The sequence below is a fragment of the Oncorhynchus masou genome, chromosome 29 (assembly GCF_036934945.1).
Source record: "Oncorhynchus masou masou isolate Uvic2021 chromosome 29, UVic_Omas_1.1, whole genome shotgun sequence".
NCBI classification, from domain to species: domain Eukaryota; kingdom Metazoa; phylum Chordata; class Actinopteri; order Salmoniformes; family Salmonidae; genus Oncorhynchus; species Oncorhynchus masou.
In genome coordinates, this window is record NC_088240.1 from 15,674,714 (window position 1) to 15,688,923 (window position 14,210).

A 14,210-nucleotide genomic window follows, 5' to 3' on the forward strand; every position below is an offset into this window, starting at 1 on the left:
TCATGTCTTACTATAGATCTCAAGACGATTTCTGTTAAAACTAACTAGGCTACTCAGGAACATTCAATGCCATCTTGGTAAACAACTCCAGGGTATATACATTTGGCCTTGTGTTTCAGATTATTATCCTGCTGAAAGGTGAATTCATCTCCCAGTGTCTGTTGGAAAGCAGACACAGGTTTTCCACTAGGATTTTGCCTGTGCTTCACTCTATACCGTTTCTTTTTATCCTAAAAAACTCCATAGTCCTTGCCAATGACAAGTATACCCATAACATGATGCAGCCACCACCATGCTTGAAAATATGAAGAGTGGTACTCAGTGATGTGTTGGATTTGCCCCAAACATTACACTTTGTATTCAGAACATATAGTTAATTTCTTTGCCACATTTTTTGCAGTTTTACTTTAGTGCCTTATTGCAAAAGGATTCATGATTTGGAATATTTGTATTCTGTACAGGGTACCTTCTTTTCTCTCTTTCAATTAGATTAGTATTGTGGAGTAACTAAAATGTTGTTGATCCATCTTCAGTTTCCTCTTATCACAGCCAATAAAAACTGTTTTAAAGTCACCATTGCCCTCATTGAAATCCCTGAGCAGTTTCCTTCCTCTCCGGAAACTGAGTTAGGAAGGATGCATGTATCTTTGTAGTGACTGGGTGTATTGATACACCATCCAAAGTGTAGTTAATAACTTCACCATGATCAAAGGGATATTCAGTGTCAGTTTTTTTTCTACCAATAGGTGCCCTTCTCTGCGAGCCAATGGAAAACCTCCCTGGTTTTTGTGGTTGAATCAGTTTGAAATTCACTGCTTGACTGAGGGACGTTACAAATAATTGTGTGTGCGGGGTACAGAGACAAGGTAGTCATTCAAAAATAATGTTGAACACTTATTGCACTATTATTAGTCCATGCAATTTATGAGACTTATTACTCCTGAACTTATTTAGGCTTTTACCATGAGGTTGAAAACTTGACTAAAGACACCTCAGCTTCTCATTTTAAACGAATTTGTAAAAATGTCGATTTCCACTGACATTATGGGGTTTTCTGTGTAGGCCAGCGAGAACATGCCCCTCTGTAACAACAAAATGTGGGAAAAGCCTAGGGGTGTGAATACTTTCTGAAGGCTCTAGAGATCAGAGTGGAACAAAGCTTTGGAACCATTTATATGGTTATGACAATGAGAGATGGAACACAGAAAGGGCTGGGTTCCATTTAGTGTTCATCCCCTCTGGTTACTAACCAACCTGTTAGAGCTGACATGATGCTTTAAATAAAACCTCACTAGCGCTGTGTGGGAACTCTGGAGCAGAATGATTGCACAGTTTGGTTCCGGTAGTGTGGGTCTATACCATGGTGTTTATTCTAAGAGAGAGAATTGGCACACGCGCACACACACAAAGTCCTTAACAGCCCTCCACTGAGAGAGAAGTGGCTCATCTAAACCTAGGCTGAGGTTCCAAACGTCCATTTCTATGCTAATTCTGGACTGCTGTCTACTACAAGAGATTATTACACACTTTCTCCTTGAGAGCAGGAGGAGAGAACTGAGGACAAAGGGGAAGACTGGAGATGAGGAGAAAAACAGAAGAAAGAGGGGAAAAGGAGGAGGGTGACAGAGAAAAAGGACAGAGAGAAAGCAGGATAGAAGAGCTAAGTCAACTAACTCCTAGCTCTGCCAACTGGAGAGGGACTCCGGAGTCTACCTAAGGTCCAAGACTCCTCTTGCTGTGCGCACTGTGTGTGTGTGGTGGAAGCGTAACGTTAAACCTCCTTGTTTAATATCGCTTTGAGACAGAGGAGCACACCACGAGAACACTGGCTCACACACACACACACTCCTCCACAGTAAAATGAGACGCTCCTCCTCCCTCCTCTCCCTCTCTAGAACGCTCCCTGTAATCAACTGCAATCAATGCATCACTCAGACAAGTTACAAGCATCTATACAAGACTCATCACGCCACACATCACACCAGCGCTGTATGTACGAGTGCCCGGGCCAGAGAATGATCCATGGATCGAGTGGACGGGAGCGTCAGGGACAACTAAGCACTGGTAAAAACAGGAGGAAAGCTATGCATCACACGCAAACAGCAGCATGTAGGTAGAAGCCATGTGTAACGTGAGGCTGAGCAGCATGTAGGTAGAAGCCATGTGTAACGTGAGGCTGAGCAGCATGTAGGTAGAAGCCATGTGTAACGTGAGCATGCTGAGAAGCCATGTAGGCTGAGCAGCATGTAGGTAGAAGCCATGTGTAACGTGAGGCTGAGCAGCATGTAGGTAGAAGCCATGTGTAACGTGAGGCTGAGCAGCATGTAGGTAGAAGCCATGTGTAACGTGAGGCTGAGCAGCATGTAGGTAGAAGCCATGTGTAACGTGAGGCTGAGCATGTAGGTAGAAGCCATAACGTGAGGCTGAGCAGCATGAAGAAGCCATGTGTAACGTGAGGCTGAGCAGCATGTAGGTAGAAGCCATGTGTAACGTGAGGCTGAGCAGCATGTAGGTAGAAGCCATGTGTAACATGTGAGGCTGAGCAGCATGTAGGTAGAAGCCATGTGTAACGTGAGGCTGAGCAGCATAGGTAGAAGCCATGTGTAAGAGGCTGAGCAGCATGTAGGTAGAAGCCATGTGTAACGTGAGGCTGAGCAGCATGTAGGTAGAAGCCATGTGTAACGTGGGCATGTGTAAGAGGCTGAGCAGCATGTAGGTAGAAGCCATGTGTAACGTGAGGCTGAGCAGCATGTAGAAGCCATGTGTAACGAAGGCTGAGCAGCAGGTAGAAGCCATGTAACGTGAGGCTGAGCAGCAGGCTGAGCAGCATGTAGAAGCCATGTGTAAGAAGCAGCATGTAGGTAGAAGCCGTGAGGCTGAGCAGCATGTAGAAGCCAGGTAGAAGCCATGTGTAACGTGAGGCTGAGCAGCATGTAGGTAGAAGCCATGTGTAACGTGAGGCTGAGCAGCATGTAGGTAGAAGCCATGTGTAACGGGAGGCTGAGCAGCATGTAGGTAGAAGCCATGGTAGCATGTAGGTAGAAGCCATGTGTAACGTGAGGCTGAGCAGCATGCCATGGTAGAAGCCATGTGTAACGTGAGGCTGAGCAGCATGTAGGTAGAAGCCATGTGTAACGTGAGGCTGAGCAGCTGAGCAGAAGCCATGTAGGCTGAGCAGCATGTAGGTAGAAGCCGTGTAACGTGAGGCTGAGCAGCAGCATGAAGCCATGTGTAGAAGCCATGTGTAACGTGAGGCTGAGCAGCATGTAGGTAGAAGCCATGTGTAAGCCATGTGGAGGCTGAGCAGCATGTAGGTAGAAGCCATGTGTAACGTGAGGCTGAGCAGCATGTAGGTAGAAGCCATGTGTAACGTGAGGCTGAGCAGCATGTAGGTAGAAGCCATGTGTAACGTGAGGCTGAGCAGCATGTAGGTAGAAGCCATGTGTAACACGAGGCTGAGCAGCATGTAGGTAGAAGCCATGTGTAACGTGAGGCTGAGCAGCATGTAGGTAGAAGCCATGTGTAACGTGAGGCTGAGCAGCATGTAGGTAGAAGCCAAGAGGCTGAGCAGCATGTGTAACACGAGGCTGAGCAGCATGTAGGTAGAAGCCATGTGTAACACGAGGCTGAGCAGCATGTAGGTAGAAACCATGTGTAACGTGAGGCTGAGCAGCATGTAGGTAGAAGCCATGTGCTGAGCACGAGGCTGAGCAGCAGCATGTAGGTAGAAGCCATGTGTAACGTGAGGCTGAGCAGCATGTAGGTGAGCAGCAAGAAGCCATGTGTAACACGCTGAGCTGAGCAGCATGTGTGTAGGTAGAAGCCATGTGTAACACGAGGCTGAGCAGCATGTAGGTAGAAGCCATGTGTAACACGAGGCTGAGCAGCATGTAGAAGCCATGGTAGAAGCCATGTGTAACATGTGAGGCTGAGCAGCATGTAGGTAGAAGCCATGTGTAACGTGAGGCTGAGGCTGAGCAGCATGTGGTAGAAGCCATGTGTAGAAGCCATGTGAGGCTGAGCAGCATGTAGGTAGAAGCCATGTGTAACACGAGGCTGAGCAGCATGTAGGTAGAAGCCATGTGTAACGTGAGGCTGAGCAGCATGTAGGTAGAAGCCATGTGTAACACGAGGCTGAGCAGCATGTAGGTAGAAGCCATGTGTAACACGAGGCTGAGCAGCATGTAGGTAGAAGCCATGTGTAACACGAGGCTGAGCAGCATGTAGGTAGAAGCCATGTGTAACATGAGGCTGAGCAGCATGTAGGTAGAAGCCATGTGTAACACGAGGCTGAGCAGCATGTAGGTAGAAGCCATGTGTAACATGAGGCTGAGAGAGGAAGACGTTCACCCAGTCTCTGCTCATTACCATTTAAAAGGCTGAAAGCGAGGGAGGGAAGGAGAGTGGGCGTTCATATGCAGCGGCATGGAGGACAAAACTAAACCAACATGAAAGATGCAGAACACCGGGTGGCACGGTGTGTGTACGCGCGTGTTCGTGTTGTCATAATACCAGAATGTTCAATACCATTACGATACCAAAACAATACCACATCAACAAAAGGCATATTCACCAAAGTCCCAGAATGGCACTTGAGCCAGACAGATCTGGAGTTCAATATGATTTATTTGAATGGTTCATCTATTGATAACCTGGGTAAATTAAGATGCAGGGTTCTAAAGTTGTATTTTGGGAGCACCGCGCGACCAGGAGTTGTATTTTGGGAGCACCGCGCGACCAGGAGTTGTATTTTGGGAGCACCGCGCGACCAGGAGTTGTATTTTGGGAGCACCGCGCGACCAGGAGTTGTATTTTGGGAGCACCGCGCGACCAGGAGTTGTATTTTGGGAGCACCGCGCGACCAGGAGTTGTATTTTGGGAGCACCGCGCGACCAGGAGTTGTATTTTGGGAGCACCGCGCGACCAGGAGTTGTATTTTGGGAGCACCGCGCGACCAGGAGTTGTATTTTGGGATCACCGCGCGACCTGGAGTTGTATTTTGGGAGCACCGCGCGACCAGGAGTTGTATTTTGGGAGCACCGCGCGACCAGGAGTTGTATTTTGGGAGCACTGCGTGACCAGGAGTTGTATTTTGGGAGCACTGCGCGACCAGGAGTTGTATTTTGGGAGCACTGCGTGACCAGGAGTTGTATTTTGGGAGCACTGCGCGACCAGGAGTTGTATTTTGGGAGCACTGCGCGACCAGGAGTTGTATTTTGGGAGCACTGCGCGACCAGGAGTTGTATTTTGGGAGCACTGCGCGACCAGGAGTTGTATTTTGGGAGCACTGCGTGACCAGGAGTTGTATTTTGGGAGCACTGCGTGACCAGGAGTTGTATTTTGGGAGCACTGCGTGACCAGGAGTTGTATTTTGGGAGCACTGCGCGACCAGGAGTTGTATTTTGGGAGCACCGCGCGACCAGGAGTTGTATTTTGGGAGCACTGCGTGACCAGGAGTTGTATTTTGGGAGCACTGCGTGACCAGGAGTTGTATTTTGGGAGCACTGCGTGACCAGGAGTTGTATTTTGGGAGCACTGCGTGACCAGGAGTTGTATTTTGGGAGCACTGCGTGACCAGGAGTTGTATTTTGGGAGCACTGCGCGACCAGGAGTTGTATTTTGGGAGCACTGCGTGACTTACCAGATAATAATGGTTGTAATAATAAGGCTTCGCTGGACTGAAAAAGCGATAGCAGATTTGATAGAGTCATCGTTGCACGATTACTACAGGTCAAAAGGTCAAAAGATCTGACCCATATTACCGGCACAACATTTATCTTCCTGGATCGCGGGGATCACATTTTACATTCACAAACCATGTTGTGGGCAGTTCTAAAACTACTCAAGCGTCGTTAACCATTTGTTTACACTTTGTTCAGTAAGGTAACTTTAACAGTATATCCAGACGTGGGGGCAGAAAGGAAAAGGCATAGCTTCTTCAGGTGATCAATGATCATAGCAATGATTGAATGACAGATTTGCATGTCCTCATCACAAACCTGACATTCTTAAACACAGTGTACAGTTGTCTGTGTAATGCATCTCAGTAGGAAACAGTAGAAACCTAATATTTCACAACTCTTTTTCATTTAAATGACAGGTATTTGTATCATCATTTGAGTTATATCCAATTTGTAAGTCGCTCTGGATAAGAGCGTCTGCCAAATGACTTAAATGTAAATGTATATTAAACTAATTAATTTACAGAGTTACATATTAGTTTCTAGGGAAGATGTGCTTCAGGAGAAGCTAGATGCATATAAGCCGTATCTAGAATGCATATCAATCAAAATAAAAAATAAATGTTTTGAACATTCTGGTGCTCCTACATTTTTCTAGTTGGGCGCATCAGTGCTACCAAGGGATGTTTCTAATGTAGAGCTCTGAGCCTAGGCCAGTTCCCAATACAGGTGAATGCATCTTCAATAGCAGTGTGTGCATGCACTGAGATAGAGTTTGTGTCGACTGATGTCATGGGGCTACAGGTGATTCAACATTTTCCTCTTCCATTTGGGGCTGATTTTATTGTACTGATCAACAACATTTGCATAGAACCAAGCTCTTCTTTTTTTTAAGTGTGCGCTATATGTAAGCCCGAATGACATCATTCACGCACACAATGAGAGAAGTAATGTGGCAGGCAAGAGACGTGAGGCGAGGGCTACGCAGGTTGAAGTTTGTCATGAGTCTTGACCTGGAGGCAGAACTGGGCCATTTCAATTTAGGTCAGCTGCAAAGTCAAAATTGGCAATATTGTAAAAATACATGAGGACAAAAATGTGCTTTTTGGTCTTCGTTTAAGGTTAGGGTTAGGGGTTAGGCAACAAGGATTAGTAGGGTGCTTAAGGTTAGGTTTATAATCTGATTTTATGACTTTGTGGCTCTTCCAGCTTGTGACCACTCTGCAGAGCTGCCTCCAGAACAACATTCATGGCGAGAAATGCTAACCTGTGAAGTGAGAAGGGTCGTCACTAGTTACCACACCCACAAGGTTATAACCCCACCGATCTATCTACACACACAGCAGACACCATTATCCAAAGCAACTTAGTCATGTGGGCATACATTTACGTATGGGTGGTCCCGAGAATTGAACCAATTACCCTGTCGTTACAATTGCCATGCTCTACCAACTGACCTGCAAATGACCTCTAGTCTGTCCTGAGGAACCCCTGAACTCACTGAGAGTCTGGACTGTATCATGTTATCTCTCATACTGACTCTAGTCTGTCCAGAGGAACCACTGGGAGTCTGGACTGTATCATGTTATCTCCCCTCTCATACTGACTCTAGTCTATCCTGAGGAACCACTGGGAGTCTGGACTGTATCATGTTATCTCCCCTCTCATACTGACTCTAGTCTGTCCAGAGGAACCACTGGGAGTCTGGACTGTATCATGTTATCTCCCCTCTCATACTGACTCTAGTCTGTCCAGAGGAACCACTGGGAGTCTGGACTGTATCATGTTATCTCCCCTCTCATACTGACTCTAGTCTATCCTGAGGAACCACTGGGAGTCTGGACTGTATCATGTTATCTCCCCTCTCATACTGCCTCTAGTCTGGACTGTATCATGTTATTTCCCCTCTCATACTGACTCTAGTCTGGACTGTATCATGTTATCTCCTCTCTCATACTGACTCTAGTCTGGACTGTATCATGTTATCTCCTCTCTCATACTGACTCTAGTCTGGACTGTATCATGTTATCTCCTCTCTCATACTGACTCTAGTCTGGACTGTATCATGTTATCTCCTCTCTCATACTGACTCTAGTCTGGACTGTATCATGTTATCTCCTCTCTCATACTGACTCTAGTCTGGACTGTATCATGTTATCTCCCTCTCATACTGACTCTAGTCTGGACTGTATCATGTTATTTCCCCTCTCATACTGACTCTAGTCTGGACTGTATCACGTTATCTCCCCTCTCATACTGACTCTAGTCTGTCCTGAGGAACCACTGGGAGTCTGGACTGTATCATGTTATCTCCCCTCTCATACTGACTCTAGTCTGTCCTGAGGAACCACTGGGAGTCTGGACTGTATCATGTTATCTCCCCTCTCATACTGACTCTAGTCTGGACTGTATCATGTTATCTCCCCTCTCATACTGACTCTAGTCTGGACTGTATCATGTTATCTCCTCTCTCATACTGACTCTAGTCTGTCCTGAGGAACCACTGGGAGTCTGGACTGTATCATGTTATCTCCCCTCTCATACTGACTCTAGTCTGGACTGTATCATGTTATCTCCCCTCTCATACTGACTCTAGTCTGGACTGTATCATGTTATCTCCTCTCTCATACTGACTCTAGTCTGGACTGTATCATGTTATCTCCTCTCTCATACTGACTCTAGTCTGGACTGTATCATGTTATCTCCCCTCTCATACTGACTCTAGTCTGGACTGTATCATGTTATCTCTCATACTGACTCTAGTCTGGACTGTATCATGTTATCTCCTCTCTCATACTGACTCTAGTCTGGACTGTATCATGTTATCTCCTCTCTCATACTGACTCTAGTCTGTCCTGAGGAACCACTGGGAGTCTGGACTGCCCTGCGTGTCTGTGTGAGAGGAAGAAAGACAGCCTTCACCACTGCTAAACACGGTTACCACTAGCACATTATACTCCCAGCGCTTACCTTTAAACCACACAAACGCTACATATACAACTGCGCACACACCCCCTTTCATTACTGCACTCATACACACACCACCCTTCAAATCCAAGTGCACGTGCTGCAGAGGCGACAGTCTAACTTAATGAACTACAGCAGAGAGCGAGAGAGGAGGCCGAGCGCGAGAGAGAGACAGAGCGCGAGAGAGAGACAGAGCGCGAGAGAGCGAGGAGGCAGAGGGAGGCGAGAGAGAGCGAGGAGGCAGAGGGAGGCGAGAGAGAGCGAGGAGGCAGAGGGAGGCGAGAGAGAGCGAGGAGGCAGAGGGAGGCGAGAGAGCGAGGAGGCAGAGGGAGGCGAGAGAGAGCGAGGAGGCAGAGGGAGGCGAGAGAGAGCGAGGAGGCAGAGGGAGGCGAGAGAGAGCAGAGGAGGCAGGGGAGGCGAGGGAGAGAGCGAGGAGGCAGGGAGGGGAGAGAGAGCAGGGGAGGAGGCAGAGGGGAGGCGAGAGAGAGCGAGGAGGCAGGGGGAGCGAGAGAGAGCGAGGAGGCAGGGGGGAGCGAGAGCGAGGAGGCAGGGGAGGGAGAGGAGGCGGGGAGCGAGGAGAAGGGGGAGGCGAGAGAGCGAGGAGGGGGCGAGAGGGGGAGGAAGGGAGGGGAGGCGAGGAGACAGAGGAAGAGAGGAGACAGAGAGGAGAGAGAGAGAGGAGACAGAGAGAGGAGACGGAGACAGAGAGAGAGAGGAGACAGAGAGAGAGAGTGGAGACAGAGAGACAGAGAGAGAGAGAGAGAGAGAGAGAGAGAGAGAGAGAGAGAGAGAGAGAGAGAGAGAGAGAGAGAGAGAGAGAGAGAGAGAGAGAGAGGAGAGAGAGAGAGAGAGAGGAGACAGAGAGAGAGAGAGGAGACAGAGAGAGAGGGAGGAGACAGAGAGAGAGGGAGGAGACAGAGAGAGAGGGAGGAGACAGAGAGAGAGAGAGGAGGGAGAGAGAGACAGAGAAAGAGAGAGACGGGGAGGGAGAGACGAGACAGAGGAGGGAGGGGAGGCGAGAGAGCGGAGACAGGGGGGGAGAGGAGAGACAGGGGGGAGAGGAGAGACAGGGGGGGGAGAGGAGAGACAGGGGGGGAGGGAGGAGAGACAGGGGGAGAGGAGAGAGAGGGGGGAGAGAGGAGAGGCGGAGGGGGGAGAGGAGAGACAGGGGGGGGAGAGGAGAGACAGATGGGGGAGAGGAGAGACAGATGGGGGGAGAGGAGAGACAGATGGAGGGAGAGGAGAGACAGATGGAGGGAGAGACGAGACAGAGAGGGGGGAGACAGGAGACAGAGAGGGAGGAGACAGGAGACAGAGAGAGAGAGGAGACAGGAGACAGAGAGAGAGAGGAGACAGAGAGAGAGACAGACAGAGGAGACAGAGGGACAGAGAGAGGAGACAGAGAGAGAGAGAGAGAGCAGTGAGAGGAGACAGAGGGAGAGACAGAGGGAGGGAGACAGAGAGAGAGAGAGAGGGGAGAGAGAGAGAGAGAGGAGGAGACAGAGAGAGAGAGGAGACAGAGACAGATGGAGGGAGGAGACAGATGGAGGGAGAGAGAGACAGATGGAGGGAGAGAGAGACAGAGAAAGAGAGAGACGGGGAGGGAGAGACGAGACAGAGGAGGGAGGGATGGAGGAGAGGAGAGACAGGGGGAGAGGAGAGACAGATGGGGGAGAGGAGAGACAGGGGGAGAGGAGAGACAGGGGGGAGAGGAGAGACAGGGGGAGAGAGGAGAGAGGGGGGAGAGAGGGAGAGACGGGGGGAGAGGAGAGACGGGGGGAGAGGGAGAGACGGGGGGAGAGGAGAGACGAGGGGGGGAGGAGACAGATGGGGGAGAGGAGAGACAGATGGGGGAGAGGAGAGACAGATGGGGGAGAGGAGAGACAGATGGGGGGAGAGGAGAGACAGAGGGGGGGGGGAGAGGAGAGACGGGGGAGAGGAGAGAGGGGGGAGAGGAGAGACGGGGGGAGAGGGAGAGAGAGGGGGGAGAGGAGAGACAGATGGGGAGAGGAGAGGGACAGATGGAGGGAGAGGAGAGACAGATGGAGGGAGAGGAGAGACAGATGGAGGGAGAGGAGAGACAGATGGAGGGAGAGGAGAGACAGATGGAGGGAGAGGAGAGACAGATGGAGGGAGAGGAGAGACAGATGGAGGGAGAGGAGAGACAGATGGAGGGAGAGGAGAGACAGATGGAGGGAGAGGAGAGACAGATGGAGGGAGAGGAGAGACAGATGGAGGGAGAGGAGAGACAGATGGAGGGAGAGGAGAGACAGATGGAGGGAGAGGAGAGACAGATGGGGGAGAGGAGAGACAGATGGAGGGAGAGGAGAGACAGATGGAGGGGAGAGGAGAGAGACAGATGGAGACAGGGGGAGAGGAGAGACAGGGGGAGAGAGAGGAGAGACAGGGGGAGAGACAGGGGGAGAGACAGGGGGAGAGACAGGGGGAGAGACAGGGGGAGAGACAGGGGAGACAGAGGGAGGAGACAGAGGGAGGAGACAGAGGGAGGAGACAGAGGGAGGAGACAGAGGAGACAGAAGAGACAGAGACGAGACAGAGGGAGGGAGAGACGAGACAGAGAGGGGGGAGACAGGAGACAGAGAGGGAGGAGACAGGAGACAGAGAGAGAGAGGAGACAGAGAGAGAGACAGACAGAGGAGACAGAGGGACAGAGAGAGGAGACAGAGAGAGAGAGAGAGAGAGAGAGAGAGCAGTGAGAGGAGACAGAGGGAGAGACAGAGGGAGGGAGACAGAGAGAGAGAGAGAGAGAGGAGACAGAGAGAGAGGAGACAGAGAGAGGAGACAGAGAGAGAGAGAGAGGGGAGACAGAGAGAGGGGAGAGAGGAGAGACAGAGAGAGGAGACAGGAGACGGAGAGAGAGGAGACAGAGACGGAGAGAGAGGAGACAGATGGGGAGTGAGAGGAGACAGATGGGGAGTGAGAGGAGACAGATGGGGAGTGAGAGGAGACAGATGGGGAGTGAGAGGAGACAGATGGGGAGTGAGAGGAGACAGATGGGGAGTGAGAGGAGACAGATAGGGAGTGAGAGGAGACAGATGGGGAGTGAGTGAGAGGAGACAGATGGGGAGTGAGAGGAGACAGATGGGGAGTGAGAGGAGACAGATGGGGAGTGAGAGGAGACAGATGGGGAGTGAGAAGAGACAGATGGGGAGTGAGAGGAGACAGATGGGGAGTGAGAGGAGACAGATGGGGAGTGAGAGGAGACAGATGGGGAGTGAGAGGAGACAGATGGGGAGTGAGAGGAGACAGATGGGGAGTGAGAGGAGACAGATGGGGAGTGAGAGGAGACAGATGGGGAGTGAGAGGAGACAGATGGGGAGTGAGAGGAGACAGATGGGGAGTGAGAGGAGACAGATGGGGAGTGAGAGGAGACAGATGGGGAGTGAGAGGAGACAGGGGGAGTGAGAGGAGACAGGGGGAGTGAGAGGAGAGAAGTCGAGAGAGTTTGTCTTACTTCGTATCCGAGCCGTGCCGCTCTCTGTAACAACGTCTCTCCAGCATTCTTGTTGACGATCAGTCTCCGTGCCTCTGGGGGGATGGGCCGCACCACAGGAGGCTCAGCAGGGGGTGCCCTCCTCACCCCTGCTTTCTCCGGTGGGACAGTCCCACTGCCATTCACCTGGGGGGGTAGGGAGAGGGGCTCCGTTGCAGGGGTACAGTGCTTGCCCGGAGAGCTGAGGTAATGTAGGGGAGAAGAGGGCCTTTTCCTTCGAGCACACTGCTCACTGACCTGACAGGGGGAGGAGGGGTTAGAGAGAACTCACACATACCAATTAAGAAATAGCTACTCACATACAAACAACTGCTCGGGTACAGACAAAGCTGTACCCTCCCACAACGTGTGTGTCTACCCCCAGTGGAATTGGAGACGGAGCAGCTGTCACTATCCAGGCGAGGTGAGAGCAGAAAACAACCTCTTTTTCCTTTGCAAATCAGACGCTTCAGATGCTTTGCTGCGGCTGCCACATTCCTGTGTGTGTGTGTTCACCGCCAAGTCTACTGCTGAAATGCTCCAGGGTTTTCTCGTTATGTAAAGAACGCTCGTACACAGTGTTGGCATTGTTCTACACACACACACACACACACACACAATGAGTTTTGCAGGGCAGTAAAGGGTCAGAGAAGCAGCAGCCCTCTTAAACTTTGGAAAGGTATTTCATCTGTCGCTCGGTCTTATTCCCTCTCTCCATCTCCCTTTCACTTCCTCCCTCCTCTTGCCACCGCAATCCACTTTGTCACCCTTCCAGCCTGTTAAATCTGGAATCTGTGAACGTGACACTGCCACTCTTACCTTGTCCACCAGAGCTGCTCCCAGATCAGTGCTGCCGTGCTGGTTGCTGGCGCCATTCAGCAGCTCTCTCCTCCGCTCCATCTCTCTCTCCCTCTGGCTGGTGTGTTTGGTCTTGCACGGCCGCTTGCCTTTGGGTTTGTCCATGTCACCATGACGACGTGGCTTGAGAGAGGCGGTGTCTCCGGTGGGGGGCTCGGGGGCAGAGGGGAGGGGGAACTGACCCACAGTCTTCACCGCCACCCCTCCTCTCCTGGGCTCCTTGGATCCCCGGTCACAGCCTGGTCCCATCAAGGGCCCCTGGGGGGCCGATCTGTCCCTCTGCTGGGTCAAAGGGAGTAATCCAACTGAGGAGACAGAGACCCTGACGGTTAGGGGTGAGGAGACAGAGACCCTGACGGTTAGGGGTGAGGAGACAGAGACCTGACGGTTAGGGGTGAGGAGACAGAGACCCTGACGGTTAGGGGTGAGGAGACAGAGACACTGACGGTTAGGGGTGAGGAGACAGAGCCCCTGACGGTTAGGCGTGAGGAGACGGAGCCCCTGACGGTTAGGCGTGAGGAGACGGAGCCCCTGACGGTTAGGGGTGAGGAGACGGAGCCCCTGACGGTTAGGCGAGGAGGAGACGGAGCGTGAGGAGACGGAGACCCTGACGGTTAGGGGTGAGGAGACGGAGCCCCTGACGGTTAGGGGTGAGGAGACGGAGCCCCTGACGGTTAGGCGTGAGGAGACAGAGCCCCTGACGGTTAGGGGTGAGGAGACAGAGCCCCTGACGGTTAGGGGTGAGGAGACAGAGCCCCTGACGGTTAGGGGTGAGGAGACAGAGCCCCTGACGGTTAGGGGTGAGGAGACAGAGCCCCTGACGGTTAGGGGTGAGGAGACAGAGCCCCTGACGGTTAGGGGTGAGGAGACAGAGCCCCTGACGGTTAGGGGTGAGGAGACAGAGCCCCTGACGGTTAGGGGTGAGGAGACAGAGCCCCTGACGGTTAGGGGTGAGGAGATAGAGCCCCTGACGGTTAGGGGTGAGGAGACAGAGCCCCTGACGGTTAGGGGTGAGGAGACAGAGCCCCTGACGGTTAGGGGTGAGGAGACAGAGACCCTGATGGTTAGGGGTGAGGAGACAGAGACCCTGACGGTTAGGGGTGAGGAGACAGAGACCCTGACGGTTAGGGGTGAGGAGACAGAGACCCTGACGGTTAGGGGTGAGGAGACAGAGACCCTGATGGTTAGGGGTGAGGTAAAGATCTACTAGC

At 51.6% G+C, this 14,210-nt stretch overlaps 1 protein-coding gene across 5 annotated transcripts in view; it reads right to left on the reverse strand.

The window, feature by feature from the left end:
• The window catches only part of LOC135519058 (BCL-6 corepressor-like), an 80,330-nt gene that overhangs the window by 19,662 nt on the left and 46,458 nt on the right, over nt 1-14,210 (reverse strand). For all 5 annotated transcript variants that reach the window (XM_064944106.1, XM_064944103.1, XM_064944104.1 and 2 more), the window contains 2 exons: nt 12,961-13,304; nt 12,124-12,399 (listed from right to left, as the gene is read on the reverse strand). In XM_064944106.1, coding sequence (XP_064800178.1) covers nt 12,124-12,399; nt 12,961-13,304 — 620 coding nt within the window. The remainder of the gene's footprint in view (nt 1-12,123; nt 12,400-12,960; nt 13,305-14,210) is intronic.